Source organism: Xenopus laevis, chromosome 2S, assembly GCF_017654675.1.
Source record: "Xenopus laevis strain J_2021 chromosome 2S, Xenopus_laevis_v10.1, whole genome shotgun sequence".
In the NCBI taxonomy this organism is placed as follows: domain Eukaryota; kingdom Metazoa; phylum Chordata; class Amphibia; order Anura; family Pipidae; genus Xenopus; species Xenopus laevis.
This window is the reverse complement of record NC_054374.1, coordinates 117,087,163-117,102,379: the sequence shown is the minus strand read 5'-3', so window position 1 is coordinate 117,102,379 and position 15,217 is coordinate 117,087,163. Positions and strand designations below refer to the sequence as shown.

Below are 15,217 nucleotides of genomic sequence, written 5' to 3'. Positions count from 1 at the left end.
CTGAGGAGATGAGTTTAACTTTACAATCCACTTATACTTATAAATGGAAGGCAGACTATATTACATATCTCGGCACTAAACTTACCCCTCGGTCTGAAGATCTCTTTAAACAAAATTTTGTCCCACTTGCTCGGGTGATTAAAGGGAACCTACAGAAATGGTCGAATATGGCTATTTCCTGGTTTGGTAAAATAGCCTCAATCAAGATGAATGTACTCCCTAAATTTCTTTATCTTTTTGAAACTTTGCCAATAGACATCCCCCTTTCTTTTTTCCGAGATTTGCAAACTGCTTTCCATAAATTTGTATGGGGTGGTAGGTCCCATAGGATTAATAAACATACTTTGGGTACGTCAACGCGACAGGGAGGGCTAGGTTTGCCTATATTGCAGAAATACTATGAGGCAGCCCAGTTACGACAGGTGTTGGCGTGGACATTCTGGTCCTCGGATCTTATTTGGGTGAGAGTGGAGAGTGCTTTGTTTCAACCATACCATCCCAATGCTTGGTTCTGGGCACCTTTAAAGATTCCGAAACTGGAGATACCGATGCTTAATGCGACACGATTGACGTTAGCAATTTGGAATAGAATGAAGTTGAAATTCAAACTGTGCTCTCCTTTTTCCCCATTATTGGCACTTTCCGGAAATCCCCTATTTCCCCCAGCCATTTCTACTCCTTTTAATAGCTTTGGGGAGGCCACTTCTCTGTTTCAAGTCAGGGATGTCTTGGACACTTCCCTGGGGTCTATGCTTAACTATAATGATGTTCAGTTGAAGCTTCCAAATGCGCAGTTACGTTGGTTTATGTATTTCCAAATTAGGCATTATGTGTTACCATTCACTCAATATTTTAAGAATAATCTACCTACTGCTTTTGAACAATTAGCTTCTAAGGGCCTTCCTCAAACGAAATTAATATCGAAAATTTATGCTATGATTAATGACCCCTTTGGTATACAAGACTACAAACATTCTTATATGGTGAAATGGGAAAAGGCCCTGAACCTGGACATTACTCAGGAGGAATGGGAATCTGTCTGGAATAATGCTAAGCGTAGTGTGACATGTACCAAGCAGAAGGAGAATATTTATAAAATATTGATGCATTGGTACTTGACCCCAGTGCAGTTGCACAAAACCTTTCCTGGGGTTTCTAATTTGTGCTGGAGATGTGGCGAAGCCCCAGGAGATGTTTATCTGTTTATCATATATTTTGGAATTGTGCATTGATCCAACCGTTTTGGGATGATATCTTAGGCCTTGTGAGACGGTTCACGCATGAGGATGTACAGAAGGATGCTTTTACATTTTTGCTGGGCAAACCGGTTTTAGGGCTTACTGTAGCTCAACAAAAACTGCTCAATCATGTGCTTACGGTAGCTAGGATTTCTATTGCAGCTAAATGGAAAACACCCAATCTTCCTTCCCTACGTGAAATCTGTCTGAAAGTAAATAGTAATAAGGATTTTGAATATAGGATTGCATACATTAAGAACACGATTCCCAGTTTTCTGAAAATCTGGTCGGCTTGGGTGTTACTTTCCACTGATTTGGTCTAACTGCAGGGTTGCTAAGGGTACTCACTTTTATATTGCTGACAATGATGCTGCCGTTTTTACGGTTAAAGATCTGTAGGGTTACGGCTATTATTTACTATTATTTATTATTTACTGGTTTTTTGTTTTTTTTTCTTTTCTTTTGCTTTGTTTTGTTTTCTATTATTTTGTTGTTATTGTTCATGGTCACTGCGTTGGCCTTATTGGTTGGCTTTTTTGTAAGCCATACTATGTAATGTTCTTGCTTGTGCCTTCACTCACTCTTTTTGATAAACATTTGGGTCGTGACTCTGCCTATAACGTCATGTATGTTCTTTGCTATTTTTGTTCTAGCACTTGGGCTGCGAGGCTCTTAAATTTCAAATACGTTCTAATTGGTACATGTTGTTTGGGAGGAGTCATGTGGGGCAAGTAAAGCGCGGCATATAATGTCTGGTGCTCCTTTCATTTTGTCTTATTGCTGTTGTATGGATGTATGCTTGCACTTTATCCATTCTTTGACATGTCTCCTTTACTGTGATTGTATTTCTTTTTCTTTTGAGAAAATAAATAAAAATCTAAGTTACAAAAAAAAAAAGCAACAGGTGAGTTAATTAATGCAGTGAAACAGGGTTACCTGAGCATAACCTAACCATGACTTCTTTTCTCTTCTACTTTTAATGCGGGACGTGGAATTATATACGTGGCCCTGCAAAACAAAAAATGATTTGAAAGATGTGATACAAATATAGCAGAATATATACATACAAATAACATAAATTAAGAAATATGGAACACAAAGTTAGCATATTTCAGCTTGCAGAAAGGTGCCCAAAACACCCCCAGCCTCCTCCATATTTTTTCCATGGTTCTACCTACATAGGCATGAAACCTCAGTTTTAAACACCCTGATTTTGTTTTCCCTCATTTTACCTTTTTTTTGTGGCCACACACCGATATATTATACATATTACATTTCCCTGGTTTTACATTTCCTGGTTTTTACACCTATTTTAATTTTTTTCAGAAATAATTGGTGTTTAACTGCATTGCTCCTACAACTAAATCATCACATAAGGATTTAGAAAAACGACTATTTTATTATTGCTTTATCATTAGTATAACAATTTTATTTTTGACAATAACAGTATTTCCATTACCCTCACTGTCCCACTATATCCGGAGCCAATTTTGTAAAGGCCATCTTTGCATAAAAGATAAAGGAAAAAGCCATCGCTCTGAAGGAGGCACTGTTCATCTTCATCAACAGGAATGTCTCGAAGAGACCACTTCTGCATCAAGGCAGCTTTTTTAATCCCAGTAGTAAACCAGTCCTGGATCTGTATTTTTCCCACCAGCACTGCTTGGACACTTCTCTGTAAGGAGTTTAAAATTGTTGGCACCTTAAAAAAAGGGGGGGGGGGGAAAACAGTGGACATTAACACAGATAGTTTGGTAGCACTTAATGATTTCAAAGGTAAAATCGTTTTGTGATAGGCATTAATTTAAATTCGCAATTCTTCAGCATATCATTGTAAAGGGGTTGCTCACCTTCCAAAACTTTTTTTTAGCTCAGTTGTTTTCAGATTTTTTTTAAACATTTAAACAAAGACTTTTTCAATTGCTTTTCATCTTTTATTTTTACCAGTTTCCCAAAATTGAAGTTTAAAGTTCCTTTCTCTGGGGTTTCAGTCTGCCAACTCAGTGATCCAGGAGCAGATTCTGAAGTGTTACAATTTGCTACATTTAATTGATATGATTAGTGGATACATTTGTCAGCAGTATCTGTGAAGTATTAGCAACTATTGTATCACTTCTAACAGCTGCCTTTAACGAAACTCAGGGATTCTGCTCAGTAGGGACAAAGATAACAAATGTATCAATTTAAAACAGGTAAAGAGTCAGTGCCCTCCCTTCCAGAGCTGCTTTAAAGGGTGAAAAATGAAACTTTACACTTCAATATTAGAAAAACTGTCACAAATAGAAAATAGAAAGTAACTGGTAAAAAAAAAACCTTTATTTCTGGTGATCTACCTGAACCCAACTGAACTGCTGTTCTGTCCTGCCCCCACAAGCAATAGTTAACAGCTGACATAGGACACCAGGGGCCCACCCAAAAACCTGAGACCAGGGGCCCATTCTGAGTACTTTTATTCTCCTCACTCTACCTCTATTCTCCTAGCGTCTTTTCTTTACACATTATAAAGTATTATTCAATCTATTTCACCTCTTTGTTCTCATAGAAATATGGAATGTCCATGAAATAGACCAAATGTTTATTAGCATGAGGGCCCGCTGACACCTGGGCCCACTGGGAGTTTTCCTGGTACCCCGTGGGCTAGTCAGACACTGAACTTTTGGACTTTAGTTGAAAAAACGACTCTTTAAAGGAAAACTATACCCCCCAAACAACGTAGGTCTCTATAAAAAGATATTGCATAAAACAGCTCATATGTAAAATCCTGCTTCATGTAAATAAACCATTTTCATAATAATATACTTTTCTAGTAGTATGTGCCATTGGGTAATCATAAATAGAAAATTGCCATTTTAAAAAATAAGGGCCGCCCCCTGGGATCATAGGATTCACTGCACTCACAAACATACCAACAAACCATACATGTTAGGTCACATGAGACAATTAACAGACAGAGTTGTGTCTTTTGCTTCCACACTTCTTCCTGTTACAGTTAGAGTTGAAGTATTTCTGGTCAGGTGATCTCTGAGACAGCACAGAGACCATCACTAAATGGTGGCTCAAGGCAAGAGATGTAAAAGGGCAAGATTTACTTAAATATATATTCCAGTTTGGGAAGATTCTTTAATATGCCACTTAATATGATATCTGTTGCTTAAGTGTTCATTTTGGGGGTATAGTTTTCCTTTAAAACATACTGTAGCAAAGGTGCAGTGTATTTGCTGTAAGCTCTGCTGCATGTGGCCTTCTTTTATCTTTTTTAACCATAAAATTATGGTTGAAAAACGAAGCCCTATTTGATTGAATTCATAGGAGCCTTACATAACCACCAAAAGCCCTACCAAAGACAACAGGTATTTTAATTACAAATATCACACATTTTAGTAATTATGCTACATTTTTTAATGTGCACATAAGGTCAGCATTTTTTGTTTAGAGCATCTTTATTTCTTGTGTTAACGGTACATGAAATTAGAAGTAGATGAAATACAATTTACAGGCATGGGTGTCCACACATAGGGGCAAGGGGGGGGCACTTGCCCAACTTGGAATTATACTTTATAATATAGGATATTCTCTTTCCATATGTTTATGTATTGTTTTGTCCACTTTTATATGAACACATTTATTAAAATTACCATTATGAACCTACAATAATTGTATAAAAGGCTTACATCTTATGGTCAGCATCCCTTCCAATAATGGACCATCCCAATGCCTATTTTACTGCTTAGAGCAGCAGTCTGATTTAGCCCTGCCCCTTCCCTTTGTGAGACGCTTCCTTCCTCTATAGGGAATAACATTCTACAAACCTGCTGGCTAGTAATTGTGTTAAGAAAGTAGAAAAGTGCTGTCCTGACAAACAAGGAGTTTGTGTCAGTAACAGAATGTCAGGCAATGCTATACATGTGCAACCGTTACTACTTTATATATTTATAGAAAAGCTGTTGTTAGGTTTGTGTGGAAAACAAAATATGGGTACAAGTAATTTGTGTAATATATGTTTTCTTACTTGCCCCCCCCAGAAAATTTTCTATGGACGCCCATGTTTACATGCCTACATTTAATGCCATTTATGTTCAAAATGTCTCCTTTGATATGATGAGTTTTCTAGTGAAATATTAATTTATTGAATGTCAAATGTACCTGAATAGTTTGGCAAGCATGGCTGCCATTATTAGCAAGTATAGCAGAGATAGCCTGCAAGATCTTTCCGGTTTCACCCCATGAGACCACCAAGCTGAAGAGGCAGGCACAAGACACTGCAGTTAGCGACTGTCCTGTGCTATCATTTGCTCCTGTGCTCCGGACTGTGATTTCCAAAATGAGCTGAAGTAGAGATTCTGTGAATAATGCACCAAACAAAAAGTGAGAAAACGTATAACTAAAAATAGTACAAAAGTAGTTACACAAATACATAGGAGTTATGGAAGTATGTGTGGAGTACACCAGGAATTGAGTAGTAACACAAAACCTTGCCAAACACTTCAAGCAACCAGTTTACTCAAAGGGCAATTATATCAGGTTCATCTTGCAGAACTGACAATTTTACAGGTCTCTTCAAGTATATAAAGCATGTTTTAGCAAAATGGGTTGCTATCTGCCCACATTATATGGATACAAGCAGTACAAATGCTATCCCAAACCAGTCAAGAACAAGCCAACACTGAAAGAAGTAATTTACCTGTATAGCTGCATAATGAAAGCCCTTTGCAAATTAAACTCTTTTCTTCATTAAAACATCCACACCTGTTATAAAGGTGTTTAAATATCGGAGATGTCAATTATTACCTGCCCGCCTCTATGCCTGGGGCATAGAGGTGGAGCAGTCAATTACTTTCACTTTCCATTCAGCAATTCCTAGATGTCACTGTTCTCCTCACATTCCCAATTCCCTCCTTGTGCTTTATAATTGTGTAGGGAACTGCGTATGGGCAGTAGGTTCCCCATTTTGGTGCATACACAAGAGTTTGGGGTGATACACAACTTGCCTTAACAAGTGTCCACAAAATAGCACCAGCCTGCTTGCTGTGATAGTGTAATTCCAAGACTGAATGAAACAACATTTAAATAAATATAGTGTTAGCAAAGTTTATTCTGCTTAACTAACATGATAGAAAAGAATTTGGAATTTTTTCTTAGGGTGACAGGTCTCCTTAAAAGCTTGTTGGCTAAATATATTATCCCCAACCAAAGGTGCAGGCTAATAGAGCCTGCAATCTGGTTGGGGATAAGAGTAGTTTTTTTAACCCCCCCCCCGCTAGCACTAGGCCATCAGCCATGTTGGGGCACACACGTCCATAAGTGCCCTTTAAGGTAACTTTTAGCATGTAACAGAATATACTGTTCTTAGCAACTTTTGACCTCTGTTTTCTTTCTTTTCTTAATATAGGTTTTGCCTCTTTTTAGGTTTCTGATTGAGATCAATGATCTTGGTAACGAAAAAACGAATGCTCTGTAAGACAATTTTATTGCAATTATTTTAAAATTTCTGAGCTTTCCATTCGGGCCCTCGTCTATTCATCTTCTAGTTTTTTATCATTGATGGAACAATAAATTCTGAACTGTACCAGCAAATTTTGTAGGAAAGTGTCTGTCTATGAACTGAAGTTCAAATGATATTAATTAAGCAAAGCTACAAGACAACAACCTTTAACATACAACCAAAAATGGTTAAATCAGAGGAAGGTTAGTGTTTTGGAATGGCTTTAATCCTACAGAAATACTGGGGAAGACCCGATGCAGGTAGTGCATGCAAGGAAGCTCACCAACAGTAGATGCTTTGTACGGAGGTATATGGGCTAAAATTCCTCAAAGCCAATAAGCAGGACCATAAACTTTTGCGTGTACTTTTACCACACACAAATTTAACATGATGAACATTTCAGATTTGCATAGAAAAAAAAAAAATCACATTTTAGATAAGTTTATAGAAACTTAAAATCAGGCCTTACCCAGCACTTCTGGTGGTTCAGACTGGAGTCCTTCTGGCTGTTGGCCCTGAAGCACATTCAGCAAAGCCTGCAAGCTTCTCAGGCATAACGACGGATGGGAAAACCGGGTTTCTTTAATCAACTCAAATACTTCACATAACCCAATCTCAATAATCTGAAAGAACAAAAACTATGTTACTATATTGTATCTATATTTAGCATCAATAGTCAGATTTTAGGCAGTTTCTATTTACATTGCTGCAGAATATATTGGCACTGTATACATACACATTAATAATAAATAATTCCCCTGATGCATGTTTTTAAATAACTTTACAGAGGACTGTATTACTTAAATATATTTCAGATATTATATGCTTTACATAAATGTATGGCCCTTTTGCAGTCTATATAGAACAAATGTTTGATATTAAACATAACACAATTGGGGATAGCTTTATTGGCTAACTAAGATGATAACCACAGCAACTTTTTCCAAGTTTTGGTTTAACTTGCCTTTGGAAGCTTAATTAACGGTTCTTTGGATTCCTCCTCATCATCAGTGTCCGACTCCCCACTCTGGACAGAATTCTTGGCGGAAAAAACCAAAGAGGTTTCCTTTCTTTGCCACTCCAGAACACAATGTCGTACATTGCAATAAACATTGAATGCTGAAGGGTTGCTGTGGAGTTTGAGGTCAGGTATGAAGAAAGCATTTTCTTGGTTGTCCACCTAGACATTTAAAGAAACAATTAAAATATATGCACACAAACAAAAAGTAAAAAAAAACTAAAAATAATATTCCATTATATAACCGGATAAGGCAAATGATTTGCCCCTGCTATGTGGACACCTGGGGAATACCATGACCATATCCAATAGGATACCACTTTTACTTTTTCCAGGGTCAGTAAATCCCAGGAAAAAGTAAAATAAGGAAAAACCCAGGTTGCCTATATCAGACCACAAAATAAATGGGGTTAATTCCAGTGAAACATAAAATCCAGGGATGTAACAGTGTTGTAATGTACTGTAAAGATACAATGCCACTGGCCAAGTGTTTCTTTAGAGGCAAATGAACAGATAACATCTAATATGGTGTTTTTTCTTTTTTAATTGAAAAGATAAATTATTAATTAAAACTCAATCTGCATTAATTTAAAAACAGACATCTACAAGGGTCTGATTAGTTTCCTATCCATTCAATATTTGATGTAGTTTTTTTTAAAGAATGGCCCAACTGGCCTACCTACCACACCATATAAAGAATATTTTAAATATTAAAAACATACAGTATTGCTGAATCCTGCATTCTAAAATGCTCCCATTTACATGGAGTAGAAGAAACAATAGCTTAGCTGAAAGCAGTTCCATTGTGAAGTGCTGGCTCTTTCTGAAAGCACAGGATCAGGCACAATGACCTGAAATGGCTGCCTATGCACCAATACTGCAACTAATTAAATACATTTATTGGTTTAAGAATACAATTTTAAATGATAGAATGAATTATTTGCAATTGCAGTCTACATAGAGTAATGTAGTATTAAAAAGTATACCATAATAATCATGATAAATCAGCAAGCTACAGCTACATTGTTTCAAAAGTCCCAACCACGAGAGCAGAGAATAAAAAAAAATTACAGACAGAAACGGCTTTTCAGTAGCCATTACATAATATTCCCAGGTAGACAGCACCACACATCCAGTCATATTCCTTAAAAAGCATTTATTGGCAAAAGGGCTTTAATAAGACAGAAATACAACAACATTTCAGGCCGACAACAGCCTTTCCTCAAGATAGTTTGAGGAAAGGCTGTCGTCGGCCTGAAACGTCGCTGTATTTCAACAACATTTCAGGCCGACAACAGCCTTTCCTCAAGATAGTTTGAGGAAAGGCTGTCGTCGGCCTGAAACGTCGCTGTATTTCTGTCTTATTAAAGCCCTTTTGCCAATAAAGGCTTTTTAAGGAATATGACTGGAGGTGTGGTGCTGTCTACCTGGGAATATTGAGTATTAAGGTGGAAGTGGCTACCTGAGACGTGCACCCCAACTGCAAAAGTTTCCGTTGCCGAGTGCTGACTTCTACTATTTAGTAGCCATTACATATACATATAACCTAAATGTGTAATTGGGTTTCCTTCAGAAATACTACTATAGTATACAGTATATAAATCGGCTGCTGTGTAGCCATAGGGATAGCTACTATCAATGGTGCACTGCCAAGCACATTATACAGTGAAAGTCAGTGGGTAAGGGCCTGTCAACCAGACGCATTTATTAAAGCATTCATACCTGTTTTAAGCTCATTTAAAAATCTCAGCTGTCAATCAAATATTGTCTGCCCCTCCTCTAGGCAGACCTTAGGCATAGAGGTGGGGCAGACAATTACTTTCACTTTCCATTCAGCACTTCCTAGAGGTCACTGCTCTCCACACATTCCCCTATTCTCTTCAACGTTTAATTGTGTAGTCAGGGCATGGGGATGGACATCGGGTCCTCCATTCTGGTGCACAACAAGATTTTGAGATGATGCAAGGCTTGCCTTAATAACAGTGTCCCAGAATGAAGGAAACAAGATTCAAATAATTTATATAGTATAATTAAAGTTCATTTTGCTTGACTAATGTGATTATTTTATTTTGGGTGACGGGTCCCCTTTAAACGAGAAAACCCCCTGCCCCTCCTGCACATTCTTACCCCTGAATTCTGTCCCCTCAAGAAATAGCGACCGCACATGCAGAGTGAGCACAGTGGAGTTCACTGCCGCCATCTTCTTCTCTTCTGTAATCTTCGGGCCTCCTTCCTCCCCTTCTGAAATTTCCGTCCCTTTTTCGGCGCATGCGCAGTTGTTGCAAACCATAAGATTGCTTCAACTGCGCATGCGTATGCACTTCACAAAGATTACCGAAGAGAAGAAGATGGCACCCGTGAGCTCTGCTGACCATGTGTGGTCGCTATTTCTAGAGGGGACAGAATTCAGGGGTAAAACGAGGCAGGGAGTGGGGCCAGCGGAGGGGGGCCAGTGGGGACTTATCACCATGGGGGTTTAGTTCTCCTTTAAACACAATATAAAGTAAGTCAGTGGGCACAGACCACTGATGCATTGCTTGCCCTGCTACCCTAAAAAGCTGAGAATCCTGAAGCTCCTGTCCAGCCTCATGAGTAATAGAAAACCTTCAATAGCAGTCAGTTTATAACTGTAATCTCTTAAAAGTTTTCAACTGTGGAAGCCTTTAATTGTGAAACTGGGCAGGATCGTCTGGTATTAATCACTGGTCCTAAACTCCCAATGTGTAATTTAAAAATGTAGTACAACTATTAAAAAATGAAGAGGAAATACATATCCTCTTATCCTGACAACTGCCCTTTCAAACATCTATAGCAACCAGTGGAAGTAGAGCAGGGCTTCAGCTTGCTCCTAGTTTCCATTCTGCAAGCTGCTAAGTCACTTCTGTGTGACCAAGAGCAGCTGCCAGCTGTAACAAACACTTCCAACACAATGGTTTGATGACTGTGATGAAACAGTTATTTTAAGGGTTAAAGTTTTTCTTTAATTGAACTGTAATGTTTTTAATCAACACTGAGAAGCCCTCCACCAACTTTAATTCAAAACTCACACTCACAAGCATGCTTAAGGCTCCCTTCCCACAGAAGTCTAAATTTTTAAAGGAATACCAATATGATTTTTATGGTGCTGTTTTTAATACTTATACAACAGTCAGTGCAGGCACGCGTTGTACCACTAGGTGAAGCACAATAATTCCACCTAGCGTTTGTCAACCCTGAATAAAGTTCACCTTCAAAACCTTTTTTTTTTAGTTCAGTTGGTTTCAAATTGTTCACCAGAAATAAATACAATGTACTTTCATTTTTCACCTTCTAAATCAGCTCTGGGAGGGAGGGGGGTCACCGACTCTTAGGGGTTTATTTACTAAACTCAGAATTTTTTTTTGTTTGTTTTGGTTGGAGTCTTAAAGGTGAAAAATTTTGGGAAAAAAAACTAATTTTTAATGATTTATTAAACCTCAAAGCTGTTAAAAGTCAGAATAAAAAAAGTACTCCATCTCAAATATGCTGAGGTCATGTAGATGTCAATGGCAGATGTCCAAGTTACAATTGCAAGATCTGAGCTGGGTTTTGTACAATAATCCAAATAATTTGCGGGTTTTATCAGATAATCAGAAGAAAAAAAAAATCGGAGTTTTCGAGCACTAAATCCGGAAAAAAACATACGCTTCAGAATTTTTCTAAATTTTATCGAGTCTTTTTGTTGCACCAGATTTTTTTCGAGTAAATTCATTGATAAATACAGTATAAATTTGCATCGGATTTTGGTCAAAGTGGTTTTAAGAAAATAGTGAGAATTTTTTTGTTTTAGTAGATTACCCCATTATAAATGGATACATTTAGGGGCAGATTAATTAAATCGATACCAACACGTTCCTATAAAAATCATAGGAATGTGTCCATATTAAGGAGGTACTGCACGCGGAATAGTTTTCTCTAAAAGCCCCCCAAAGCCGCCCCCAGCCCCACGAACCTTCGTTAAGCCGACCCTCCGACACTACTAAATGATCTACTGCGTTGCTTCAGTGACGCTGGGCTGGGGGCGGCGCGATCTTAAGCCTATGGAAGGATCGCTCAGCCCAGCGTCACTGAAGTAACCAGAAGATCCGTTAGCAGTGTCAGAGCGTTGGCCTCACAAAGGTTTGGGGGGCTTTTAGTGGAAACTATTCAGTGTGCAGCACCTCCTTGATATGGACACGTTCCTATGATTTTTATAGGAATGCGTCGGTTTAGCTTTAAGGTTCGAATTGGAAGTTCAAATCCAGATTCTAATTTTCGAGTTGAATTTTTGGTCAAAACTCACAAATTCGAACTGGGAATAATCCAAACTCAAATTCAAGATTTATCATACCTGGACCCTGGGAACTATTCGTATTTGACTATTCGCCACCTAAAACCTGCCGAGTTCATGTAGAAGTCAATGCTCGGAGAGGTCCAGTGACCCATTTGAAGAGGTTAATAGCCTTCCTGAGGAAAAAACTCGATTCGAGTTTAGTTTTCGGGTCTGTAATATTCATTTGAGTTTTAGATATTCAAGTTTTTTCTTAAACAAGATACTATTCGAATTTTGAGTTCATTTGAATTAAAAAAAAACTCTACATTCCACCTTTTATTAAATCTGCCCCTTAGTTGATATATTAGTTATCTTTAGCCCTGCTGAGTAGAATCCCTGAGCTTCATTAAAGGCAGTGGTTGTATATGTACTTTCAGCATCTTCTCCTGAGGCTAGAAAGACAAGTGTCTGGCAAGACACTTTGGAATGGTTTGTGGAGACACAAAAAATACAAATTGTATATTACATTTTTGAAGTAATGATTCCACTACCAACCGCAACTGTAACTAGGCCAAATGCACAGCAATAGAGGGCACATGGTTCCATATAATGGCTTGTTACTGAACTATTTGGGGATCTATCACAAAAGGCACCCAAAGTATACCCTCCTATTTTGGAGGTACGTGTAAAGAGAGACTATTAAAAAAAATGGGGAGGGGAAATAAGCAGAAATCCACTGTTTAGAAAAGGATTATTGTTGACTAATTTTGCATAGAAAAACAGTCTTACCAGTTTTATATGATGTCCCTAGGTTACCTTACTTTTATGTGTTTTTATAAAGTATAAAACAAGCTCTGTGCGGCCATAGCAAACAGTCATCAGTTGGCTGTGATTAGCCAAAAGAAGGTAGAATAATAAAAGCAAAACGTGTATTGTTTTTTAGGTATTACTGCCCAAGTGCAAATTTGCCCAGAGATGGGAAATGAGACAAAGAATGTATTGTCTGCAGCAGTTCAAAGTCTCATCCTAATTATAATATGCTTTTCACATTCTGGTCAGAGATAGCCACCAGAAAGCAAGAAACTAACAGTGAATGGCAAGAGGTGGCAGTTGGGTTTATGAAGTTATGTGTTAACAGGTAAGTATTGGCTGTATGGTGGGGTGCAAGCTATGTAAATCTCTTTATATCTTTTTAACTTAATATTACAAATGCTCACCTTATTTTGAGTTTTCCCTTTTGATTTAGTCTTTTGCTTCCGCTTCAGTTTTTTCTTACTTATGATTTTCTTATTCCTTAAAAAGAGGAGAAAAATATTAGGTCTGTGTCAACAGGAAAAGAATGAAATAATTATGCTTGCATGAAAAACTGCATTGTTGCAGTACAAAAACAAATGTTCTAAATCTTTGCAAAAATTTACAAAGGTATTTTTTACAAATAAAAAAAAAACTCGCAACCATCCATCACTCCAACAGATTCTACAATTGTTATAGTTGCTTTTTTTCTAAACTTTCTATTTAGACCATCCACTATGCATCTTTCACTCTGTATTTTAAACCACTGCTTGGTTAATAGGAACAGGAAATCTGTTGAACATAAAGTTAAAAATAATAACCAAACCACTTGCAAATTCCCAGAACAGCCTATCCAACTAAATGTTAATATGACAGTTGACAACCCTCCAAATCTTCTATGAAAGGACAAAGTCTAAACCAATGCCCTGGTAGATAACAGTATCAATGCAGCCCTTACCTACCAACTACCCAACGTCTAACCAGCTGCATCAATATATGGTTGAACCCTGAAAAAACAAAGGTTGGAGTTGCTGAGGTTTGGGTCCTATATGTCAACTATAAGCTAGAAACTTAGAAAGGCATGGCACTGATGCAAGGCAACATTGGCACATGTATGACCATATAAAAGGGAAAAAAAACTGCAATGAGAGCAAGAAATTACAAAAACAACAAAAGTGTCACCTCAAACATATTGTTTTAGGAGCCTAAATATTATAAATTAGTCAGTTAGGGTTGTTAGGGGTTGTTCACCTTCCAAACACTTTTTTCAGTTCAATTGTTTTTTTAAAAAATTACAAAATCTAAGTTTAAAGTTTAGTGTTCCTGTCTCTGGTGTTAGAGGCTGGCAGCTCAGTAATTCAGGTGCATATTCTGAACTATTACTGAACTGCAACAATTAGTTGATACATTTCTCAGCAGCATCTCTGGAGTATTAGCAACTATTGTATCAATTCTAACAGCTGTCTGTAATGAAACTCAGGGATTCTGTTCAGCAGGGACAAAGATAACAAATGTATCAAGTAAATTTACATGGTCGAAGAAACCCCCCCCATCACCACCACCACCCTCCCAGAGCTGATTTAGGGCTCTTACAGACAAGCGTTTTTACCTGCGCCGAACGCAGGAAAAATGAAGCATGTTGCGTCTCAACCTGTGTTCGGCGCCTACACGCGCCTGTGTGAGTACAGCCCCATTGGAAAAAATGTTATGCGTCTATCCCTGCGCTCCCCTGCGGTTGAACGCAGAAAAACGGAACACAGGGGAGCGCAGATAAAAACGCTCTGTTTCAGACCTGCTTTAGGGTAATCCCCATGTCCTTCTGTATCTTTGAATCCTAATTGAGTTTATTTTGTAAAAATGTGGTTGAGAGGCAAATTATCCTTCCTTTAACTTTATATTGAAGTGCCTGGAGCAGTTTTGAACAGGTGATTAATGACCATAATGCTATATTGAGTATTTCTTCAAACAATATTTGCCTGCACAAAACTGCCCAGAAACAAAACTCTTCCACATACCACTTACTTGATTCTCTAGGATGCATTCACTTCCTTGGCTGCTTCCAGGCCAAACGGTATCCAGCAACTTTGTACGGAAGAAGCAAACCTACATAGCAGCAAATGCAGCGGAGGAAGACAGTGTTCCCTGAAAACTTTTGCCACATTTTTTGCTGAAATAGATGGATTAAAAGGCCGGTTTGTAGGTGGGCTTCTTCCATACAAAGCTGCTGTACAAAACTTTTATTTATTTTATTAAAACAAATTCTACCAAACTCCCATCCACAATTTTACCAATTATTTATTTATCAATAAAATAGCTTGAAAAATTTGGTGCAGAAAAAGACTCGATAAAACATCGGATTTGATGCACAAAAACTCAGAATTTTTCTGATTATTGTACAAAACCCAGAGCGGATCATG

The 15,217-nt window shown here is 37.8% G+C and overlaps 1 protein-coding gene across 24 annotated transcripts in view; it reads right to left on the bottom strand.

The window, feature by feature from the left end:
• The window catches only part of mycbp2.S (MYC binding protein 2, E3 ubiquitin protein ligase S homeolog), a 142,950-nt gene that overhangs the window by 118,731 nt on the left and 9,002 nt on the right, over nt 1-15,217 (bottom strand). For all 24 annotated transcript variants that reach the window (XM_041584309.1, XM_041584318.1, XM_041584313.1 and 21 more), the window contains exons 2-7: nt 13,226-13,301; nt 7,685-7,900; nt 7,190-7,343; nt 5,382-5,578; nt 2,698-2,940; nt 2,175-2,246 (exon numbers count right to left, since the gene is read on the bottom strand). In XM_041584309.1, coding sequence (XP_041440243.1) covers nt 2,175-2,246; nt 2,698-2,940; nt 5,382-5,578; nt 7,190-7,343; nt 7,685-7,900; nt 13,226-13,301 — 958 coding nt within the window. The remainder of the gene's footprint in view (nt 1-2,174; nt 2,247-2,697; nt 2,941-5,381; nt 5,579-7,189; nt 7,344-7,684; nt 7,901-13,225; nt 13,302-15,217) is intronic.